A 25,470-nucleotide genomic window follows, 5' to 3' on the forward strand; every position below is an offset into this window, starting at 1 on the left:
GTGTGTTTCTGAACAAACAGGGGTATCCATTTTGGGTACAAATCTTCTTTTCCATGTTCACTACAGAGAAAAAAACAGTCTTTAAAATGACATATTTGCAAAAATATGACATTTTATTTTTTCTCTTCTAAATTGCATTGACTCCTGAAAAGAAACTGTGGGGTCAAAATCCTCCTGCCCCCTCAGTGACTACATTAATGGGGTCATTTGTGTATCTATCATTCTGACCTCTATGTGACTGAGCCCTAAATGTAACTACTCCTCACCATGGCACTATGATGGGGTTTCTCCCCTTCCACCTCTCTAGCACAGAGCTTCCTACCTTGGCGGGGGGCCGGGGTGCCCAGGTAGGGCGGGCAGAGCTGAGCCACCATCTGTGAGCTGTTGGACAGAGCGGTGTGGATGTGCGCCGGAGCTCAGAATCCAAGATGGTACCCGCTCCCTGTGCCGGCGCCATGCCCTCTGCCAAGCATTGACTGTGACTTCTGAGGATAGTGGAGAGTCGGTCCTTCTGCGTCCAGACCTTATCGCGGGCCATGTAAGGGGACGCGGTGGGCCGCTTTGGCCCGCGGGCCTTGAGTTTAAAGGAGATGTCCCGCGCCGAAACGGGTTTTTTTTTTTTTAAACCCCCCCCCCCGTTCGGCGCGAGACAACCCCGATGCAGGGGTTAAAAAAACCACCCGCACAGCGCTTACCTGAATCCCGGCGGTCCGGCGTCTTCATACTCACCTGCTGAAGATGGCCGCCGGGATCCTCTGTCTTCATGGACCGCAGGGCTTCTGTGCGGTCCATTGCCGATTCCAGCCTCCTGATTGGCTGGAATCGGCACGTGACGGGGCGGAGCTACACGGAGCTACACGGAGGAGAAGACCCGGACTGCGCAAGCGCGGCTAATTTGGCCATCGGAGGGCGAAAATTAGTCGGCACCATGGAGACGAGGACGCCAGCAACGGAGCAGGTAAGTATAAAACTTTTTATAACTTCTGTATGGCTCATAATTAATGCACAATGTATATTACAAAGTGCATTATTATGGCCATACAGAAGTGTATAGACCCACTTGCTGCCTCGGGACATCTCCTTTAAGTAGTCATTAAGTAGGACGCAGGGTACTCTGGTGACTGGTCTGCTCATCCAGGGGTCTCCCACTTTTTTGAGGAGTTCTCTGAACATTTCGGGACACTTGCCCCTTCGGCCCATCGCTATACCTGCAGCATAACGACTGCATTGCACGAGTTTCTGAATCGTCGCATTCACTACCGGTTAGACAAATTGATCTTTTTCCATTCCACACCCCAGAGGCTGATGGGAGCGCCCCCCCCCCACCTCCCTACCCTACCCCCCCATAAGAACTTTGCACATATGTGTTTGCTGAGGCTGTTCACACGATGGGCGGCTGTTCATGATGGGTCAGACGTCTGTGTGCTGAACACACAATGGGGCATCATAAAATGTACTCAGCGGGGAGACGGCTGTTTACCCTGGAGGGAGGGTGGCATCCTGTCCTGCCCTCCAGTGACTGCACACCAAAAATGGCGCAGTACAGTCATGCACTAGTTCCATCCGTTCCTGGGAAAGCCGAGTGATGATCAGTTGGGCTCCCATAGGCAGCAGATGTAACTCTTACGGACGCTTAACTAGTAATGGCAGACATATTGCTTGTAAACCAGCTTTACTTGAAGGCGAAAGAGCATGGCGGAATCAAATTCCCTGCGGCGCCCCCTAATGTAATCAGGAACCTCCTAGCAGCAATGTAATGCAGATGGTGTCGGGGGAGCATTATCTTTATGTTGGAGAATTACTAATAGTGCAATTCCCTCCTGCCATTGGAAAAACCCCAAAGAGGGAGCTTCACTGCTGTCCACCATATCGCAGCAACTAGAGAGACTTTCAGGAAGTTGGATGTCAGCCGCTCTGTTCTCTGAATGTGACTCGGTGGACTTATAGGGGAACTCCAAAAAAAAAAGAGAAACTGGAAGGGATTGTCCAGGTCTGAACGGTGATGATCAATAGTGGATCGGCGAGCTCCGCCGCTTCAGAACACCCTACAATCGACTGATGTGCAGCCCGCTGTCAGCTGACAGCTCCATACACACTGCAGTGGCCCAGGTTGGTGTTGCATTAAATTCAATAGGAGCTGTTCCTGCAGTACCAACCTTGGGCCACTGCAGTATGTACGGCGCTGACCGCTTCTGGCTCTGTACACACCATGACAGTGGGGCAGCTAATCCTTAGGGATCCTGAGTAGCTGACCTCAACCGATCAACAGTTGATAACCTATAGTTCATCAGTTGTTCAGACTGAACAGCCCCTTTAATTTTTCATCATGGACTATTTAATTTTTTTTAGGCACACGGCCTGATGTCCCAATGAACGATCTGCCTGGCTCATCTTTATCCTAATGGCTGCCTGTCCGCCAGAACTGAGGGCATAGTTCGACTCCAAATCATCATCCACATCCTAATTACCATTTGGACATTGATGTGCGTGGTGACTTACTTCCATAGTGTGTGCTGATGGACGAGGCTGGGTGACTAGAGCACAAGACAGGAAGGGTTATCATGGGGAGAAGTGAGAAAAAGTGCAGTAAAGGGGTTTTTGTGCCGATCAGGCTGATTCATGCCTTCGGTTTTGCATATATGGACCCTTTAGGAGGTTTTGCCGAGAGCCTTCTCCTTCCCTCGCTGGGTGCAGCAGTGATGGTGGTTTACAGCATTTCTTAGCGGGTAGTCGTCCTGGGTGCGACTGTTCTCTCTCTGACCGAGTCCTGAAAAGAAAGACTAAATCTCCTGTCTCGTCTTTCCCCAGCCCTTCTCGGAGCTCCTCGATGACAACGCCCTGCTGGACGCCCTTGGACAACTCATCGGAGACCCGTTCCTCACCGAGAAATATGAAATGATGGAAGTGGAGAATCCGAGCTCACCGTCGCCCATGATTAAGGCGGAGCATAGCTACTCGCTGTGTGGAGACTCGCGGCCGCAGTCGCCCTTCACTCACGGATCCACAGATGACAACTTCAGCGATGGTATAAATAATGGGTTTTTCGTATGGGGTGATGATGACGTCATCATTTTGATTGTTGTAATAGGTATATAGGCACCTTGTGACCACTAGGCGGCCCTCGAGCGGGATAAGGTGGACCACAATTACCACTAAAGTGGCCACACACTAGATTACTGCTGACTGAACCTACCGCTTACAGGAGGCATCAGATGTGTGTGGCGCTATACCAACAATGCCCAAATGGTAGAAGTTGAGAAAAAGTAGCAGTGGGCTGTTGGAGGTCAACAGGCCGGATCCTTTTGGTTCTGTTTTTCAGGACAACATTCTGTCCTGCGACCCGACCGGGGGGTTCTTCTCAGCAGCCCTGATTTTGGCTGTCCGGGGTGACTGTAACAAGCCTCAGACTACCCAATCCTCACAGTGCAGGGGCGTAACTATAGAGGGTGCAGGTGATGCAGTTGCACCCGGGCCCAGGAGCCTTAGGGGGCCCATAAGGCTTCTCTTCTGCACATAGGAAGCCCAGTACTATGAATAAAGCATTATAGTTGGGGGCCCTGTTACAGGTTTTGCATTGGGGCCCAGGAGCTTTAAGTTATGTCTCTGTGCAGCATGGTTTAGGTATGGGTACAGGTACAGATACAGATAGAGGGGGGGCCCCAGCTCACCTTTTGCATCAGGGCCCCTGAGCCTTTAGTTACGCCCCTGCCATAGTGCATTGGTAGCGTTAGACTACCAAGGCATTGTACCTGCTTTCTAATTGGCCAGCATTGGTCACATGAGTAGCTCTGGCCAATCAGAGAGTAGTGTATATTAGGTAGATAGAAAATTGCGAAAACCATCCTGGACAGCCGGAAATTGGACCTGAAATCGGTGGATTGGAGGGACGACCGAGAACAACTGCAGGTAATCTACCCTCTTACCCCTCTGGTCCCAAGAAAGAAGTTCATCCTGAAACCGTAGGGTTGCTATGAAGCTGCACGCACATGTAGTGGAAACGCACAGACCTACGGCAAAACCCACAGCACTTCCATCAGAAAACGTCCCAGAATCCACGTTGGTGCGGCTTTTGACTGGCATTTTGCTGCGCAGCCTCAGCCGATTTGAACCTGCAATGCCGCTCCTCATACCAAGTCCTCACTGCGGCGCACACCCCTCACCCGGCCACCGCTGTAAAGCAATGTTGCCGTTGGTCAGGTGATGCGCCCACTGCAGCGGCTGCGATTAGTAGTGAGGGGTGTGCGCCGCAGTGACGACTTAGTATGAGGAGCGGCATTGCAGGTTCAAATCGGCTAAGGGTCTACAGAGGAATGCCAGCCTAAACCCATACCAACGATGCGGATTTTGGCACGGTTTTTGATGCGATGATGTAGCAGAATTTGCAGCCGATCTGCAACATTTCCGCTACATGTGACCCTATTAGCTCCATGCTCACGATGCGTAATTCCACCGCGGAATTACGCACCGCGATTTCTCCCGTCCTCACCCGCAGCATGCTCTATTTTCTGCGGGTGAGGACGGGCTGTACGCACTGACGGCTTCCATTGCAGTCAATGGAAGCCGTCCATTCACGCTATCTCCCGCTGTAACCAGCGGGAGATAGCGTGAAAAAACGCTTTCCCGCCCACCGCCGAGCGTCATATGACGCCAAATGACGCGGTCCGGCCGCATCACGTGACACGGCCGGCCGTGCACGTGACAAGGCTGGTGACGCGAGAGCGGTGGGCGGTGACGAGCGGTGACGCGGCGGTGGTGGGCGGGGAAGCGATTTCACGCTATCTCCCGCAGGTAAGTATAGGGGCTCTGGGGGGCGCCGTGACGGGCTTCACAGCGTAATATTACGCTGCGGAGCCCGTCACGCTCGTGGGAAGGAGGCCTAAGGGGTGTCCAAGTTACTGAAAAATTAGGGAGAGGGCAGGAAATGACTCAAAATGAAGTTTTGCTTCTCACTCCCATCCAGCGCTGCCGCTCCTGTCCTCTTCGCTGGACTTTGTATACGGATACCACCGCAGTTTGTAAACTAAGTCCACGAGCGGCAGCGCTGGACCGGTGGCCGTCGGAGCAGAGAGCACAACCTAGTTTAGTTTTCACCATTTCCTGACCTCTCTCCAATTTTTTAATAACTCAGGAAAACCCCTTTAAGGGATGTAAAGCTGCTGCCAGAGGTGCCCGTCAGTGACTGGGTGGGTGAGCATGCGTGGGCATGGGGTTGTCAAGGCAATGGGCACACAGATGCCTAATGTGTAGGCCAGCCTAAAGACCCCAAAAAACAGTCCGCCAATTATGGTGGTTTCGCGATTGGAATGTCAGTTGGAGAAAGGAGGATCGCTGATGTTGTTGCAGCGCCCCATCCTTCCCGGAGCGGCGAGGATCTGCGGGTGTAACTGGGCGGCGTTGGTTGGATAAGCTGACGCTCGCATTGTGAAACCTGATAGACGCTGACATCAGTGTGTGTATAGAAGTGCGGACAGTCAAAGTCCAGGCGAGGGTTAAAGTCTCAACACACAAGACACCCGGAAGCCATAAGGTGTTGCGTTCTCCCGCTGACGTCAGGGCAAATGTCTAATTCCTTCCTTGCTGGCCGGCTGACAGGTCCGCAGCGCTTTGTCCTGGATGTGGGTCGTTCCCGTATTTCACAATATCGCCCCATTGTTCGTCGTACGAGGATGTGACATCCATTGTCGGTCAGTAAACACTGCCTGCTCTGTGTCCGCCGCTTGTCCTCGTTCGCGGGGACCGTCCCCTGATGGAAGCGGGATGCGTTTTCTCTCCTGATGCGCCTGTTTTTAGTTAAAGCGATTCTCCGGTCCCGGCGCCAAAGTTTGTCCCAGGACCAGAGGTGGGATGATGATACCGGTCAGCCTTCGTTTTTGCCACGGATCCGCCGGGGCCCCTCATTGTCGTCCAAGATGGCTGCAGCGCCCCTCTCGCTGCTGTGCATTGGTAGTCTGAGACACTCCGCGTGGCTTTCAGATTAAGCAGCGCTGCCATCTGACCGCTCCTGTATTGTCTTAGACGGCCAATGAACTGCACCTGTACAGCGTGCGTCGCGTAGACGAGGTCGGGCCGCAGCCATCTTGTCAGATCTGAGGGGCCCCAAGCAATGGTGTGTTAGGGACACAAAAGGAGGACAACACATAATATTCTATTCTGTGCTGGGGTCGGGGGGTCTCTGGAAGGGGGGGGGTCCTCCGGGACTCCTACTATTCCTTAGGTGAATTCAATCAGAGTTGTGCCTGAGCACCAAACTGGGCCGCTGCGATGCACACTGCGCTGACCACATTGACAGCGGACCTGGGAATCGGCTGATCGGCGAGGATCCTGAGCGGAGGACCACCCCGACGATCAACTATTGAGGGCCTGTCCTTTAATAGTTGAAGTCCTGCACAACCCCTTTAACTGAAACGGGACAGGAGTGACCGGTCCTCTACAAGAATCACTTGGAAGTCCCCGAGCTGGCCTCTAGTGTGAATGGGGACATGGGTGACAACCACCAGTGGCTGCCATTACAGTGGCTATAGGGGTGCCACTCTACTTGCCCCAAACCCAAAGTGGCATATAAACCTACATGGTGGCGTGGGTCATAGTGTCTGTCGGTCACTCAACAACCTCCACAATATTGCGTTCTCCTTTAATATGCTCTTAAATCCATCTGTCCTGTTCTTAGTGTGTACCCTTCCCTCTGCAGGGGATCTCACCGGTGAGGACTGGTGCCTTGGGGGGCAGCTCACTCCTACCAAAATTAAGATGGAAGTCCCCGTTGAAGAAGGCCCAGGCTTGGCTCCTTCGGTTACACTTACCACCAACCCGGTGACGGCACCTCTTCAGGTGGAAGCGCTGCCACAGCTGCCGGAGCCCGACCAGGTAAGTGCCACATCAGTCCGTTGTACCCTCTTACGCCGCCCACAGTAGCCATCAGCTGTGTGATGAACAGCCATTTCCCCCTTTAAAGGTCTGTTCTCACGTAGCAGAAATGATGCCGCGTTTCTGCATCGAAAACCCCGTCAAAGTCCGCATCATCGGTTGCTTCTTGACTCGAAATCAGGGCAGATCTGCGCTTGATGTCAGCCCGCGCCACGTCGCTCTCACCCCCGATACTGCAGTATCCAGAATGCTGCGCAGACCGGCAACTGCTGCTGAGCGCCCCTGCTGCCGGTCATGCGATGCCACTTGCACATCACATGATCAGTAGCACCGGTGCTCGGTTGCCGGTGTGTGCGGAGCCCCGGCTGTAGTGTTGGGAGATGAGAGCGGCGCTGCAGCTGAGTTCGAGTCAAAATCTGCACCAATGCTGTGGGCTTTTTGGTGCCTACAGCATACCCCACGGGCTCGTTCTCACCGCTGGCCATGGGGGTCTGTGTTCCTGTTCCGCCATGGGATCCAGAAAACGGAATCCTTGCTCATTGTCTTACATATCCCCCTTTATCTCCTTGCAGCACAAACCTCTGAGCCCAAAGTCGCTGCCGCAGATTAAACTGGAGCCCCACGAGGTGGATCAGTTCCTGAACCTGTGTCCTAAAGAAGGTGGGGTCCTCGCCGCGTCCCGAACCAGACGCAAGTTGTGCCATCTTTACTTTACTTAACTTTCCCTCCCTTTTTGCAGCTGCCTCATCCGACAGTCTGCAGCTGCCCCCGACGCCCCCCAGCAGTCACGGGAGCGATTCTGAAGGAGGCCAGAGCCCCAGCCGATCCCTCCCGCCCTCCAGCCCTGTCCAATCACAGTCCGGGAACAAAGGCGCCGCTCGCAGTCCATCAGCACTCTCGAATTCTCCTCTCCTGACCGCTCCCCATGTAAGTTTATTGCAGTGCAGGAGCTGCAGATGTAGCAGAGCTCAATCTGTCCCTTTAAACCAGTTCTTTCATGATCTGCTATCTATAGGTGTTCTCACTATAGTTATCATTGGGTTCAAAGTCTCCTCTGAAGACGTGCTAGTCACAAGGTAGATAACGCCAGCCAATAGGATCAGCGCCAAGATATAGCTTGAAATCTGATGCCACTTTGTGCCGCGAGTTCCTGTATTTGTTGTGGCGCCTCACTTTAAGTGAATGTCGCATTTTAACATTTAAAAGGGTTATCGAATCAGAAGCCTTTATCATCTATCCAGAGGATAGGCGCCGAATGTGTGATCGCTGCGGCCCCTAGGGATCATTAAAGCGGAGCATCCCAATTAGTGAATGGAATGGCGGTGCGCAGGTATTAGTGTACCTTGACTCCACCGGAAGCTAGGGGTTTGACGGGGAACGCCCCTGTCACACTCCCAGCTCCTGATAGGGTGAAGATACCAAGTTCCTAGCTGCACACTGCACACATTGCTTAATGGTTGGCCGGCATTCATAGTCTCACGGTTACTTCGGTTCTTAGACGTACATTATGAGCTGTCAATGCTGGCATGTAACCGCAGTTACAGGGCAGCATTAACATGTTATAATGTAACCATGAGGCTGTGGGCCAGCCATAAAGCAATGTGCAGTGATAACTGCACGCGTACCGCCCGGTCCTGCCTCCTGGGTGGCCCCCGACTCACTGCTGCATTAACCGGCAGCAGTTGCTGAGTCTGTGCTGGGTGATGGGCGCTCCCCCTGCTCACCCCGATGTTGTAGCTGGGCCCGCATGTGTTGTCCGGCTCTTTTGGGACAGCCTGCTGGCCAGCGCCTCTCTGCTCCCTCACGGCCGCCCCCCTGCTCAGTGCTCACAATTGGGTCCACCGCAGTGAGAGCTGGGCAGCCGGCGCTTGTGTCAGCTGACTCGCGCCTCTCTGATTTCTTCTGGCCGGTGCCTTGGTGGTGATGAGCGCTCACCGCTCTTAAGTCACCGGCACTCCACAGCTGGCCTCATATTTCTTCTGGGCAGTGCCTCGGTGCTCGTGAGCGCTCACTGCTCCTAAGGCACTGGGGCTCAGCAGAGGGCTGCCAACGGGGCAGCAGGAGCAGGGAGCAGAGGCCCACGGACACTACACCAGGACCGCTGAGCACAGCGGCACCGAGAACACAACAGCTGCTGCCAGATGAGGGGCAGAAACAGAACAGCAGGAGCACTGAGCACTGTGAATGAGCGGGGAGCCAGGACACTACAGTTACACTGGCCTGCCAGGACCTGTAGGCAAGTCTTATTTTGCAGCCAATCAGCTGCAGGGGGCGTCACCCCCCCCCAACCCCCCCCCCCCCCACCCGTCACTCCTGACTCCACCAGGACTTCCTGGTGGCGTCAAGATACACTAATACCCGGTGCGCATGTGTGACCAGGGCTCCATTCACTTCTATGGGCGTGAGGAAGATGACTGAGCACATTGCTCATCTACCTCCATAGACAGTGAATGGAACGGTGGTCCTGCATGTGCAGCGCCAATCCATTGGCCACGTGGACCCAGGGCGCACCATTTATAGGATCCCTGGGTGGCTCAGCGGTCCTACATTCATCACCCAACCTGTGGATAGTCTAAAAGTTCTATGTTTTATTTATTTCCAAATATATCTTTTCTGACACAGAGCTCCAAATCCTCTGCTTACAGAACCTTACAGGTACCTGATACATTTGTGGCTTTCTCCAGTCTCCTCTAGGGGAAGCTGCTGCATATAGATTTATTATTGAATTCAATCTGTGTGTAGTGAGCTCCCCCTAGTGGTGACTAGAGGAGCCAGAATATTATATATCTGTCTATGCATAGAAGTGGAGCTTTGACTTTTTTATATTGCCACTTTATTAGAGACCCCATCTAGTAGCGCATTGGACCTCTTTTGGCCTTCAGAACTGCAGCAATTTGTCGTGGTGTCCATCCACAGGTATAGGAGCACCCGCTTCACCTCCCCAAGCCTGACGGGAAGGGTTAATAAGTTTGTGCTGCTTACGCTAAAGTTTGACCTCCCAACAGCATAGTGCAAGTTATCTGGATTCATCTGACCAGGAGATGTTTTTCCACTGGTCATTGCTCCTATTTTTGCGGGGTTTCTTTGCCCACTGAAGTTTTGTCTTTCTGTCGTCCGCTGCTGTAGCCCATCCGTGTTTAGGAACGGCGAGTTGTGCGTTCGGGTTAGTTGGAGCACCAACATTGTATTTGGCTGCTCTTGATTGTGCAGTGGCTGTTCATCAGCATGATTCCTGACATCCTCCTCTGACCCCTTTCGGTGGCGGGCTGTTTCCATCCACAGGATTCCCTTTAGCTGGATGTTTTTCCTCAATCACACTGTTCTCGGTTATACAAGAACCCCCCCCCCCCCCCCCCGCGGTTGGCAGTGACATCCTGACCCAGCTAGTCTAGTACCTGACCCAGCTAGTCTAGTACCGATGACCTCGTTGGAAGTCACTCAGACCGCCGGATTCACACTGAAACCGATCCATGGAAACCTTGTCACATTATTTCTGTGCTCCTCTCCGGGGTCACGGTTCTAATTTCCACACAGGGAAACGCGAGTTGAACGGGGGTCTAATAAAGGGGCGGTCAGTGTATATTCTAGACAATATAGCCATGACTTCAGAAGCCGGCGCACAAAGGGTGAATATATGCAAACTGTCCAATATGTAAACATTTCCTATAGACTTCTGTTTTATAGTAGATGCACACTGCCATCTATAGGTAATTCTTAGATATTGCATAGTTTTTATTTAGGGAGTTTCAGTCGATTTGCCTATCCTTGGGGTTGAAACAAGGTTTTCTTTGCAGAAGCTGCAGGGCACCGGACCCCTCATGCTCACGGAGGAAGAGAAAAGGACCCTGGTGGCTGAAGGATACCCCATCCCCACTAAGCTGCCGCTCACAAAGGCCGAGGAGAAGGCGCTAAAGAAAATCCGCCGGAAGATAAAAAACAAGGTACAGGGCTTTCATGTTATATACTGGTGGATCTCCAGCGGAGTCTTCTAGTACTGAGACTATATACTGTATATACAGACCTGTGCTGCTGCTACAGCCTTGATCCCTATATAATGTATATACAGACCTGCGCTGCTGCTACGGCCTTGATCCCTATAGAATGTATATATAGACCTGTGCTGCTACGGCCTTGATCTCTATAGAATGTATATACAGACCTGCGCTGCTGCTACGGCCTTGATCCCTATAGAATGTATATACGAACCTGCACTGCCGCTACGGCCTTGATCCCTATAGAATGTATATACGGACCTGCGCTGCTTCTACGGCCTAGATCCCTATAGAACGTATATACGGACCTGCGCTGCTGCTACAGCCTCGATCCCTATAGAATGTATATATGGACCTGCGCTGCTGCTACGGCCTCGATCCCTATAGAATGCATATACAGACCTGCGCTGCTGTTACGGCCTCGATCCCTATAGAATGTATATACGGACCTGCGCTGCTTCTACGGCCTCGATCCCTATAGAACGTATATACGGACCTGCGCTGCTGTTACGGCCTCGATCCCTATAGAATGTATATACGGACCTGCACTGCTGCTATGGCCTCAATCCCTATAGAATGTATATATGGACCTGCGCTGCTGCTACGGCCTCGAACCCTATAGAACGTATATACGGACCTGCGCTGCTGCTGCGGCCTCGATCCCTATAGAATGCATATACAGACCTGCGCTGCTGCTACGGCCTTGATCCCTATAGAATGTATATATAGACCTGTGCTGCTACGGCCTTGATCTCTATAGAATGTATATACAGACCTGCGCTGCTGCTACGGCCTTGATCCCTATAGAATGTATATACGAACCTGCACTGCCGCTACGGCCTTGATCCCTATAGAATGTATATACGGACCTGCGCTGCTTCTACGGCCTAGATCCCTATAGAACGTATATACGGACCTGCGCTGCTGCTACAGCCTCGATCCCTATAGAATGTATATATGGACCTGCGCTGCTGCTACGGCCTCGATCCCTATAGAATGCATATACAGACCTGCGCTGCTGTTACGGCCTCGATCCCTATAGAATGTATATACGGACCTGCGCTGCTTCTACGGCCTCGATCCCTATAGAACGTATATACGGACCTGCGCTGCTGCTACGGCCTCGATCCCTATAGAATGCATATCTGGACCTGCGCTGCTGTTACGGCCTCGATCCCTATAGAATGTATATACGGACCTGCACTGCTGCTATGGCCTCAATCCCTATAGAATGTATATATGGACCTGCGCTGCTGCTACGGCCTCGAACCCTATAGAACGTATATACGGACCTGCGCTGCTGCTGCGGCCTCGATCCCTATAGAATGCATATACAGACCTGCGCTGCTGTTACGGCCTCGATCCCTATAGAATGTATATACGGACCTGCGCTGCTTCTACGGTCTCGATCCCTATAGAATGCATATATGGACCTGCGCTGCTGCTACGGCCTCGAACCCTATAGAATGTATGTACGGACCTGCGCTGCTGCTATGGACTCGATATAGAATGTATATACGGACCTGTGCTGCTGCTACGGCCTCAATCCCTATAGAATGTATATACGGACCTGTGCTGCTGCTACGGCCTCGATCCCTATAGAATGTATATACGGACCTGCGCTGCTGCTACGGCCTCGATCCCTATAGAATGTATATACGGACCTGTGCTGCTGCTACGGCCTCGATATAGAATGTATATACGGACCTGCGTTGCTGCTACGGCCTCGATCCCTATAGAATGTATATACGGACCTGTGCTGCTGCTACGGCCTCGATATAGAATGTATATACGGACCTGTGCTGCTGCTACAGCCTCGATCCCTATAGAATGTATGTACGGACCTGCGCTGCTGCTATGGACTCGATATAGAATGTATATACGGACCTGTGCTGCTGCTACGGCCTCAATCCCTATAGAATGTATATACGGACCTGTGCTGCTGCTACGGCCTCGATCCCTATAGAATGTATATACGGACCTGCGCTGCTGCTACGGCCTCGATCCCTATAGAATGTATATACGGACCTGTGCTGCTGCTACGGCCTCGATATAGAATGTATATACGGACCTGCGTTGCTGCTACGGCCTCGATCCCTATAGAATGTATATACGGACCTGTGCTGCTGCTACGGCCTCGATATAGAATGTATATACGGACCTGTGCTGCTGCTACAGCCTCGATCCCTATAGAATGTATATACGGACCTGCGCTGCTGCTACGGCCTCGATATAGAATGTATATACGGACCTGTGCTGCTGCTACAGCCTCGATCCCTATAGAATGTATATACGGACCTGCGCTGCTGCTACGGCCTCGATATAGAATGTATATACGGACCTGTGCTGCTGCTACGGCCTCGATCCCTATAGAATGTATATACGGACCTGCGCTGCTGCTACGGCCTCGATATAGAATGTATATACGGACCTGTGCTGCTGCTACAGCCTCGATCCCTATAGAATGTATATACGGACCTGCGCTGCTGCTACGGCCTCGATCCCTATAGAATGTATGTACGGACCTGCGCTGCTGCTACGGCCTCGATCCCTATAGAATGTATATACGGACCTGCGCTGCTGCTACGGCCTCGATCCCTATAGAACGTATATACGGACCTGCGCTGCTGCTACGGCCTCGTTCTCTATAGAATGTATGTACGGACCTGCGCTGCTGCTACGGCCTCGATCCCTATAGAATGTATATACGGACCTGCGCTGCTGCTACGGCCTCGATCCCTATAGAATGTATATACGGACCTGCGCTGCTGCTACGGCCTCGATCCCTATATAATATATATATATATACGGACCTGCACTGCTGCTGCGGCCTTGCATTGATCCCAGTTGGCACCGATGTTGGGTATATACTGAGGCTTCAGCCTCCAAAGTGTAAGATGAAGTAGTAGTAAAGTACCTGCGATGGGGACGTATATATGATGTCTATGATGGGAATGCCCACTGCTAGCTTTCAGTACAGAAGCCCCCTCTCTACTGTAGACCTCGACTATCAGGTAATTTACATCTAAAGGGCTTGTACTAGAATTACAGGTTATTCCCAATCGAGGGGATGGGGGACTATTTGCTGATTGGTGGGAGTTTCAGCTGTGAAGACCCCCCACCGTACCTGAGAAGAGGCGATAACTTGTGATTCCAGCACAACCCTTCAGGGCCCGTTCGCATTTGCATTTGAAGTTCCATTTCGAACCTCCATCGCTGAATACCCTTTAACCCCTTAATGACACGGCCTATTTTGGCGTTGAGGACCAAGCGATTTTTTTTTTTTTTTTGGTATTTTTCCATCTCCATTTTCCAAAAGCCGTAACTTTTTTATTTTTCCGTCGACGCGGCCGTATAAGGGCTTGTTTTTTGCGTGGCGAACTGTAGTTTTTATCGGTGCCACTTTTGGGTACATAGACTATGTTGTAAAACTTTTTTTTTTTTTTTTTATGATAACTGAGAGAAAACGCATCAATTCTGACATAGATTTTTTCTTTTTTTTACAGCGTTAATCATGCAGCATAAATGACACACTAAATTTTTTCTGTGGGTCGGTACGGTTACAACGATGCCAAAAGTTCTTACTTTTTTTTTACACTTTTTTGCAATAAAAACCCTTATTTTTGGAAATCTTTTCTTTTTCTCTATAGCTGCATTCAAAGTCCTGTAACTTTTTTCTTTTTCTATGTACGGAGCTCTATGAGGGCTTATTTTTTGCGAGACGAGCTGTAGTTTTTATTGGTACAATTTTGGGGAATGTACGGCATTTTTGATCACTTTTATTGGGAGGCAAAATGCTAAAAATTAGCATTTTGCCTCGGTTTTTTAGCGTTTTGTTTTACGCTTTTTGCCGTACAAAATAAAAAGCGTGTTCACCTTTTTGTACACGTCGTTACGGACGCATCAATACCAAATATGTGGGGTTTAATTTTTTTTACCTTTTTTTATGCTAATATTAGAAAAAGCACAAAAAAAGGTGTTTGTTTTTTTTACATTTTTCTTTTCTTTTTTTTTACACTATTTGAGTCCCTCTGAGGGACATACAGCACAGCACTGATGATTGCTGTGATAAGGCATGGCAGAGCTACTGCCCTGCGATGCCTTATCGCTTATACAGCAATCATACGCATTGGCACTACAGGACGCCAGTGTCTGGCGTCCTGTTGCCATGGTGACAGGCCGGGCTCTCGGGATAACATCATTAGAGCCGTCCGGAGACACAGAGGGAGCGCGCTCCCTCTGTGAACTCTTTCCCTGCCGCGATCTACTTAGAAGGGTTAGGGGTTAACGGCGGGGGGGGCATCTCTGATGCAGCGGGATGCCGGCTGTGACTGACAGCGGGATAGTGCGAGGTCAGTCATGATCTCGCGCTATCCCGATGACGTAAGGGTACGTCATTTTGCACGAAGTACCAGCCTGCCATGACGTACCCTTACGTCATTGGGCAGGACGGGGTTAAATACGGGATGGAATGTCATCCTGTAACGTTCTGACCCCATTCTAGTCAGCAGGGTCCGTTCAGTGCTGTCATAAGAACAATCCGTTTGGCCAATGGAAGCCCCTCGCCTGCTCCATAACAGAACCCACGAGATGTGAGCTAGCCCTTAGGGCTCATTCACACGGACGTATATACACTGCATATTACATGCCTTATATGGAGAGCTGAAGCCCCATCGATTTCCATTGGGATATTCAGACGTGTTTATCCCGTGCGTGGGGATAAAACCGCAGCTTGTCCTGTTTACATCCGTATCGCAGCCCGCAATGGCCCATTAATGTGAATGGTATCGTGTAAACACACAGTGAATGCGCATGATATATATCTAGTTATTACATGTTTATGGATGACATCAGCGGGTCCTTGTAGTGGGGAATATGCACAGTTTTGGTCCGTGAAAAGCATATTTTAAGGACTGAAACTTTAAATTCTTGGGTTCTTTCTGAACCTTTTGAGCTCCAGACTAATGATTTTTCTTCTTTTTTTCTCCCTTAAACTCCACCTCCTGGACCCCCTTCCCTTATCCCACCAAATGAAGTTCTCCCCTATCCACTGGATCTCATGGAGGGGTGGGGTATCCGGATGCTGGAGCCTCCCAACAGCGAGGGGCCAGAATATCCCCAAATTAATGGAACGGTGTTAAAGCTGCTCCATTCATGTCAATGAGACTGCCGGAGATGGGAAAGCGCTCGTACTCTGCTCTCCGCAGCGGGGAGATTATAGATCAAAACATCTGAAACAGAATGGCAAAGCCGTTCCCATACTGCAATGTACAGCTAATGATAAAAAAAATAAAGAACTATACATTTTTTTAAAACCTTTTTTTTTTTTTACTTTTTATACACATTTCCCCTAATAAAAAAAAAAAAAAACAAAAAAAAACAACTGTTGAACAAAGGTAATAATAATCAGTCCTTTATGTGAAAGGAAACAGGCAGCAAAATAATTTTGGCAGGCCAGGAAAAAAAACCCCAAATGGATAGGGCCATAAAACCGCCACATGGGCAAAACCGCTAAGTGTCTGGTCCTTCGGTGCCGAAACACTCTGGTCTTTAATAGGTTAATTGGGCGCCAGTTCTCAGGTTTGCTGGGGGTCCCAGCGGTAAGACCCAAATAGATAATATGGTTCTGATAACTTAATTGATGCGACGACCCCTTTAACAGCGCCAGTCTCAGTAATGTATACGGATATCATGTCTCTTCAGATCTCTGCCCAGGAAAGTCGCAGAAAAAAGAAAGAATACATGGACAGCCTGGAGAAAAGGTAAGTGCGCGTCGTCTGTCCGCTCGCAGGATCTCTGCCAGTAGTAGCATTTCTAGGAAAGCTGGGTGGCCGCCAATATGGCCAGTGAAATGCCTAGCTACATGGATGGGGATGGAGATAGTACAATACATAACTAGGCCTTTACCAATTACTCACATATGCTGCCGGACTTGTCATCCAGCTTTCTGAGACCCCTGAACGGTAACCCTGCTGAGTGATGCATCCTCTGCTCACATGTTACTAGAGAACTGCGGAGTCTGGTGAGATGCCCCATGGGCTCTGTAATGGCGCCTATATTGGGGGTCACTCGGCTTTCTATTTTAGGTGGAGTCGCCCTTTAGTCGCCCCAACCAGATCTCAACCCTCCGTTTCTTAGGTCCTAAGGAGTCCTCTTCTCTGATGTTGACTTTTTCTTCCGATAGGGTTGAGAACTGTTCCTCTGAAAACAGCGACCTGCGCAAGAAGGTGGAGGTCCTGGAAACCACTAACCGGTGAGACGATCACCCAAAATAGTTGTTTTTTTTCTGTAAGTTGCCCCGTTCTGTAGACTTCACAATTGCCTTACATTATAGGGGCAAACCCTTTACAAAACACCCTTTAAGTCGAAGATCTTAGCTGAATCCAAGAGCTTCCCCTTTAATAGAGGCGGCACATGCTGAACTCCTTCCCTTGTGATTTATTCCTCAGGACCCTCTTACAACAGCTGCAGCGTCTACAGGCAATGGTGGCCGGAAAAGTGTCGCGCTCATATAAAGCCGCCAGCACCCAAACAAGTACCTGCCTCATGGTGAGTGAACGGCTGACCTACCTGGCTGCGCCCGAGTTAAGTTGGTACAGGTGTTTACCCGTTAGTCACACGGAACAGTTTATGACATTGTGGTTACTTAAGAGGAACCGAGGGATACAATGTTCACCGTTTTGCTTGGGTCTTTGCGCTATCCAGGAAACCCGCGGAGCTGACCATGTGGCGGTTGCAGATTTTCACGCTTTAAATTGAATAATCAAGTTGCGACCCCCCCCCCTCCCCTTTACCATTTCAATTTAGGAGCTAAAGAGTGTTCATGGGAAAATTTCAAGTTTTGTACAATGACAGAAAGTTAGAGAATTAGTGATGAGTCAGTCAGTGGGTGAGTGAGTGACGGCTTTCATGCTTATGTATGCTTTATTATATACAGATAGATACATTAGATTCTCCTCAGTATATAAACAGAGGTGAGGTAGATTCTCCTCAGTATATACACATAGAGGTGAGGTAGATTCTCCCCAGTATATACACATAGAGGGGAGGTAGATTCTCCTCAGTATATACACATAGAGGTGAGGTAGATTCTCCTCAGTATATATACATAGAGGTGAGGTAGATTCTCCTCAGTATATATACATAGAGGTGAGGTAGATTCTCCTCAGTATATACACATAGAGGTGAGGTAGATTCTCCTCAGTATATACATATAGATGTGAGGTAGATTCTCCTCAGTATATACACATAGAGGTGAGGTAGATTCTCCTCAGTATATATACATAGAGGTGAGGTAGATTCTCCTCAGTATATACACATAGAGGTGAGGTAGATTCTCCTCAGTATATACACATAGAGGTGAGGTAGATTCTCCTCAGTATATACACAGAGAGGTGAGGTAGATTCTCCTCAGTATATACACATAGAGGTGAGGTAGATTCTCCTCAGTATATACATATAGATGTGAGGCAGATTCTCCTCAGTATATACACACAGAGGTGAGGCAGATTCTCCTCAGTATATACACACAGAGGTGAGGTAGATTCTCCTCAGTATATACACACAGAGGTGAGGCAGATTCTCCTCAGTATATACACACAGAGGTGAGGTAGATTCTCCTCAGTATATACACATAGAGGTGAGGTAGATTCTCCTCAGTATATACACACAGAGGTGAGGCAGATTATCCTCAGTATATACACATGGAGGGGTGAGGTAGATTCTCCTCAGTATATACACACAGAGGTGAGGCAGATTCTCCTCAGTATATACACATAGAGATGGGGTAGATTCTCCTCAGTATATACACACAGAGGTGAGGTAGATTCTCCTCAGTATATACACATAGAGGTGAGGCAGATTCTCCTCAGTATATACACATAGAGGTGAGGTAGATTCTCCTCAGTATATACATATAGAAGTGAGGGAGATTCTCCTTAGTATATGCATACAGAGGAGATGTAGATTCTCCTCAGTATATACAGATAGAGGTGAGGGAGATTCTCCTTAGTATATACACATAGAGGTGAGGTAGATTCTCCTCAGTATACACATATAGAGGTGAGGGAGATTCTCCTTAGTATATACACACAGAGGTGAGGTAGATTCTCCTCAGTATATACACACAGAGGAGCGGTAGATTCTCCTCAGTATATACATATAGAGGTGAGGTAGATTCTCCTCAGTATATACACACAGAGGTGAGGTAGATTCTCCTCAGTATATACACATAGAGGGGAGGTAGATTCTCCTCAGTATATACACATAGAGGGGAGGTAGATTCTCCTCAGTATATACACATAGAGGGGAGGTAGATTCTCCTCAGTATATACACATGGAGGGGAGGTAGATTCTCCTCAGTATATACACATAGAGGTAAGGTAGATTCTCCTCAGTATATACACATAGAGGGGAGGTAGATTCTCCTCAGTATATACACATAGAGGTGAGGTAGATTCTCCTCAGTATATACACATAGAGGTGAGGTAGATTCTCCTCAGTATATACACATAGAGGTGAGGTAGATTCTCCTCAGTATATACATATAGAGGTGAGGGAGATTCTCCTCAGTATATACATATAGAGGTGAGGGAGATTCTCCTCAGTATATACATATAGAGGTGAGGTAGATTCTCCTCAGTATATACACATAGAGGTGAGGGAGATTCTCCTCAGTATATACATATAGAGGTGAGGGAGATTCTCCTTAGTATATACACACAGGTGAGGTAGATTCTCCTCAGTATATACACATAGAGGTGAGGTAGATTCTCCTCAGTATATACACATAGAGGTGAGGTAGATTCTCCTCAGTATATATACAGTGGGAGGTGAGGTAGATTCTCCTCAGTATATACACATAGAGGTGAGGTAGATTCTCCTCAGTATATACACATAGAGGTGAGGTAGATTCTCCTCAGTATATACACGCATAGATGTGAGGTAGATTCTCCTCAGTATATACACATAGAGGTGAGGTAGATTCTCCTCAGTATATACACACAGTGGTGAGGTAGATTCTTCTCAGTATATACAGATAGAGGTGAGGGAGATTCTCCTTAGTATATACACATAGAGGTGAGGTAGATTCTCCTCAGTATATACATATAGAGGTGAGGGAGATTCTCCTCAGTATATACATATAGAGGTGAGGTAGATTCTCCTCAGTATATACATATAGAGGTGAGGTAGATTCTCCTCAGTATATACACATAGAGGTGAGGTAGATTCTCCTCAGTATATACATATAGAGGTGAGGGAGATTCTCCTTAGTATATACACACAGGTGAGGTAGATTCTCCTCAGTATATACACATAGAGGTGAGGTAGATTCTCCTCAGTATATACACATAGAGGTGAGGTAGATTCTCCTCAGTATATATACAGTGAGAGGTGAGCTAGATTCTCCTCAGTATATACACATAGAGGTGAGGTAGATTCTCCTCAGTATATACACGCATAGAGGTGAGGTAGATTCTCCTCAGTGTATACGCATAGAGGTGAGGTAGATTCTCCTCAGTATATACACACAGTGGTGAGGTAGATTCTCCTCAGTATATACACATAGAGGTAAGGTAGATTCTCCTCAGTATATACACATAGAGGTGAGGTAGATTCTCCTCAGTATATACACACAGAGGTGAGGTAGATTCTCCTCAGTATATACACAGAGAGGTGAGGTAGTTAATGAAGTTGCGACCCCTTTATCTTTCCTATTTACATACACCATTTTTAAGTGTCACGTTTTGATTGCAAATTATTGTGGTTGGTCAATGAAGTTCTCTAAGGCCTGCGTAGTGCGCCTCCACGACCTGCTGATGTGCCGGTCTTGTAACCTCAAGGACTATGCCGATGACGTCATGAATGTCCTGACGTGAGGGCACAGCTGGACGGTTTACCTGTGGCTGTGGACTTGGACCAGCAGGGGCACTTAGCCGGGTTCTCTAGTACTGTCTGGGCGTTGTAGAGAGCACATCCACTTAAAGGCTAACATTCCATCTGACACCACTAGAGGCGCTCTCTATATTGGGATTTTTTAATTGTAATTGGGGCAGTTCTCACAACCTCCATCAGCTACACCATGCAGTGCCTCATCCCGACCCTTCTGCAGGTGAAGGCTACGCTGCTCCACCGGGAAGTTTTTAGTATAAGATGACTGGAGCCAAACAAACCGCGTCTCTGTGGTTTAACCCTTCTTGGGTTATGTATTAGACCATGGGGGCCTATCTGACTCTAGCCTCGTTGATTGCAGTTCTGCACTTTTGATCTGTTAACCCTTGTGTGGTACCCGTGTCAAACGCTTCTAACATGCCTGAGAGCAGCGCTGAACCTGTAGACACTTGCATCTGTGGAAAAAGTTGTATCAAAGGATATCTTTTTTTTTTTTTTTTTTCTCTTCGTCCACAGAAGTTTAGCTCATGAGTTTATACCAAATCCTTTATAGCTTAAAGGAACAATAAATGAGTCCTCTTCATTTTAAAAAATTAACTCCTTTTAGAGAATGATGGCAGTAACACATCTTACGATAAAAAGTAAAACGGACCAATGTCTCCCCTCCCCCTCTGATATGTTCTATATTCTACTGGAATAAAATGTGGTTAGAAGAGATTGCAAAATCTTTTTTTTCTTACATTTTACCCTGTCCCAACTTTTTGGGAATTGCCATTGGGAGTTGTACTGTGATTCTTCTCCATCTGATATCCATGTCATTGCCTGAGCCTCTCTGTCTCCCTCAGGTGGTCGTCCTTTGCTTTGCAGTAATTTTTGGCAGTTTCACACAAACCTTTGACCCCTACCCATCAGCCACCAAGACATTACCAGAACCAAGTGTGCACTCGGTGCCGGAGTCGTATGCAGCATCGATAGGTGAGTGCCGTTATTCAGATGTATTGAAGACTCCTTTACTTCTGCAACCATCAATGACCATGAATGGTCTCTCTTGTAGTGAGGTCTAGAAGCATCCTTTCCTTCGAGGAGCATCATGCCTGGGAAGAGTTATACAGCTCCGCAGTCACAGTGGATTCTCCGGACTCCTGGGAGAGGAGCAAAGAGATCATCTCTCAGCATCACACAGCCATACTAGAGGAGTTCCGCCTGTCACAGGAGAAGCCTAACGTACTGTTTAATGACAGCAGCCGGGACCCAGAAGTACGGCACAGGTGAGCGCAGAAGATTGGGGTTCACCAATAGAAGTTATGAGAAGCCGGGGACACTAGCAGAATAGAGGAGAGCAGTACAGCAAAAATGAAGCATGCAGGGGGCAGTATTGCAGAGATGGGGGTGCGGGAGGCAATATGGCAAAGATGGTGGGGTGCAGGTTGCCCAACTTATAGCAAAATAGGAAGTAGCAGTGCAGCAAAGATGAAGGGTGCAGGGGGCACAGTATATAGCAGAATATTGAAGAGCAGCACAGCAGAGATGAGGGTGCAGGGAGCCAAATATATAGCAAAATAGAGGAGAGCAGTACGGCAGAAATTAGAAGTATAGGGAGCACTATACATAGCAGAAAAGGGGCCACTACAGTAGAATTGAGGGGTGCAGGGAGCCAAATATATAACTGAACAGAGGGTAGCAGTGTGGCAGAGATACGGGGTACAGAGGGCACAATGTAGAACAGATGGGAGCAGTACAGCAGAGATGAGGGTGCAGGGAGCCAAATATATAGCAAAATAGAGGGAGAGCAGTACGGCAGAAATTAGAAGTATAGGGAGCACTATATATAGCAGAAAAGGGACCGATACAGTAGAATTGTGGGGTGCAGGGGGCCAAATATATAACTGAACAGAGGGTAGCGGTGTGGCAGAGATACGGGGTACAGAGGGCACAATGTAGAGCAGAACAGAGGGGAGCAGTACAGCAGAGATGAGGGGTGCAAGCGGCGGTATGGCAGAGATGGGTTATGGGTGGCAATATGACAATATATTGCAGAATAGAGGAGAACAGAACGACTGATGAGAGGTCCAGGGAACACCTTACATTGAGGAGTAGTGAGGTGCAGTATGGCAGAGGTGAGGGGTTCAGGTTACATATTACACAGAAGAATAGTGGGGTGCATCGTGAACATGGAGGGGACTGATAGAACCTTCTTCCTGCTGACGATTGCTTCTCTCTCGCTTTTCAGGTTCCATTCGGATTTTGGACAAACTGAAATGACGAAAATAATAGAACTGGAGAGAAGAGTAAACACCACGTCCTAATATCCGCTTCCTTCCTCCTTCTCTTCTTCAACCCTCTACTTCCAACCGGCGCAGCCGCCCCTCAAGATCCCACACTGAGCCGCCCTTCGGACTCTATGCCTGTCTTGTCAGGTGGAGGAGGCTGGGACTCTAGACTTGACACTGGCGGATCATAAAAACAAGTCCTGAAAGGAACACCCCAATTTCCTGGATGCCCGAACATGCAACTTGTAAAGCGGAAGGTTGCAGGATAATTAAGTATTGAGACGTGAAGGAAACCTTTTCCGCAGTCCATCGCCAAATGGCGAATAAGATGGGAGTTTTTATTTATACCATGAAATAATTAAAGGGGTCGTCCAGGACTAGAAACACATGGCTGCTCTCTCCCCAAAAAACAGCCCTTTGAATGGGAGCTAAGCTGCAATACCAACCACAACACAAATACAAGGGTGGCGCTGTGTTTGGAAGAAAGCAGCCACGTTTTTCTAAGCTTGGACAACCCTTTACTCTTTCTAATCCAAGATGTTACATTAATATTTGGTGGATAAGATCTTGCTTGGCGGAGAAGATCGAGAGGAATACATTCCATAACAGACATCAGCCCACCCAATATGTTCAGCTCTAGTAGGCACTGCCAATAAGACCCTTGCTGGGACTTCTAGTTCCACTCAAGTTGGGTGCTATAAACTGCCTAACATTCCCATAATCCCATGTCCCTTCCTCGGATTGTCCTGTATCAGTCAGTGCCTTATATACCGGGATTCTATTCGGAACCCTTTGCCTATAACCCCATCACTGAGGCTCTCCACTGCTCCCTGTGTACTGAGACTTCCCCTGGGATTTTCTCTCTCTAGTCCGTTGAATTGAGCTGTCCCTCCTGCTGTTGTAAATAGTATTTATTAGTTTTATTTGCTACTTCATCATTGTTAGCCCAAAAGAGGGCGCTGCCCCCCCCTTCGCCCAATGATGATGATTAACGCCCAATAATCAGCACAATGCCCCATGTACAATCCACTGAGTGAGATGCAGGACCTTGACATTGCAGTTAGTTTTCTTGGTAGGGCAATTGCTATCTCCGACCCTTATAGTTCCCAGGATTCTTTGCAGATCAGCGGTCGGATAATCCTGCGATTTGAGGGTTCATCCAGAAGATGTTTTAGTAATACCGATATCTGATATTAGGGCTCTTCTATCTCCCCTTAAACCATCAGGTCTCTACTGGATTCTTCTACCTCGCTGATGCCACCATGCAGCTGTAGGATGGAGTGGAGGACCAGCGGTTACTACAGTGTCATCATCAGAGGGGGCTGTAATGGAGAAACCCTTTAAGCTCAGTTGTTGATCGGTCAGCTACCCATGATTTGTTCCTTACTATCCTGTCTTGGTACATAAGATGGAGTGGGCATCTTACACATGGCACTAAGGGGTGGATACATTTCTGTTCCTTGTTTTATTTTATGCTTCTTTTTTGGTATAATAATTTTTTATAAAATGAGAAAACTCAATAAAAAGTAGCAGCATATAAAATGGTGTGTGGTTGTATGATCGGGGAGGGGCACGTACTACAAATGCAAGATCCTTGGGTTACATCCTGTGTTGTTCTTCAGAGCTGCACTCACTGTTCTGCTTGTGGAGTCACTGTGTACATACATTACTTATCCTGTACTGATCCGGAGTTATATCCTGTATTGAGCACTTCAGATTACCCCTTACATATAGTCTCTGTGAAAGCAATGCCAAGTCACAAAACTTCAAGGGGACCTGGTTGTATTCATAACCCTCCAGGTTCTCACTTGGGCAGTCTTTGAACACCAGGGGCTTCTGGAAATGGGTCCACAGGACTCTCATCGAGGAGCCTTCTCGTCAGACTACAGATCTTCCTCTATATCCTGAGACTCCACCGCTGTATCCCCTTCAGAGCCTAGGTAGCGTAAGTCAGGAGATATCTGTGCTGCAGGTGAAGGTCCTTCACTCGTCGTCCTGTCTCCCATTCCTGGAACAAGGACCAAAACCATTCCTGGCAGGAGTAAACCCACGGAGGAGAGCCCTCTCTTGCCAGATTTTACCTATGTTGATCTTATAAAAACTTTTTCTTTTTTTTTTTTTAAGAAACATCACAGGGTTGACCATAGATAACTTCCCCCAAGTCGTCTTGTGCGGTACGTAACCTCTTCCCTGATTTAGGTTCAATCTATTTCCCCACAACTTTAGAAAGAACAGGTTGTAGACCAGAGTCCAGAGAGGCTCTGTCAAAATTCATATGCTGCTCAGGTAAATTAATAAAAAGATCAGGTATGTTTTGATCAGACTCTCTTTCCTGAAGGGTCAAAGACCAACCCTTCCACTGATTCACTTTCTGAGTGGCTACCTAATTTTGTAATCTCCCTGGCCAAATTTGATGCCGAGGACTTTTGCTGAAGTCTGGGGCACATGAAGGG

General features: G+C 48.6%; 1 protein-coding gene across 1 annotated transcript in view; it reads left to right on the top strand.

Annotated features, from left to right (window-relative positions):
- LOC136611048 (cyclic AMP-responsive element-binding protein 3-like protein 2) overlaps window positions 1-24,559 on the top strand; it is a gene marked incomplete at its 5' end in the record, with an annotated part of 34,694 nt that extends 10,135 nt beyond the window's left edge. Inside the window, 11 exons of the mRNA XM_066590299.1 lie at window positions 2,809-3,025; window positions 6,689-6,864; window positions 7,437-7,524; window positions 7,604-7,791; window positions 10,659-10,805; window positions 16,560-16,618; window positions 17,041-17,109; window positions 17,306-17,405; window positions 21,593-21,722; window positions 21,802-22,015; window positions 22,978-24,559. Coding sequence (XP_066446396.1) covers window positions 2,809-3,025; window positions 6,689-6,864; window positions 7,437-7,524; window positions 7,604-7,791; window positions 10,659-10,805; window positions 16,560-16,618; window positions 17,041-17,109; window positions 17,306-17,405; window positions 21,593-21,722; window positions 21,802-22,015; window positions 22,978-23,053 — 1,464 coding nt within the window. The remainder of the gene's footprint in view (window positions 1-2,808; window positions 3,026-6,688; window positions 6,865-7,436; window positions 7,525-7,603; window positions 7,792-10,658; window positions 10,806-16,559; window positions 16,619-17,040; window positions 17,110-17,305; window positions 17,406-21,592; window positions 21,723-21,801; window positions 22,016-22,977) is intronic.
- Window positions 24,560-25,470: the final 911 nt, after the last annotated feature.

This window comes from Eleutherodactylus coqui, chromosome 2 (genome assembly GCF_035609145.1).
Source record: "Eleutherodactylus coqui strain aEleCoq1 chromosome 2, aEleCoq1.hap1, whole genome shotgun sequence".
Classification (NCBI taxonomy): Eukaryota; Metazoa; Chordata; class Amphibia; order Anura; family Eleutherodactylidae; genus Eleutherodactylus; species Eleutherodactylus coqui.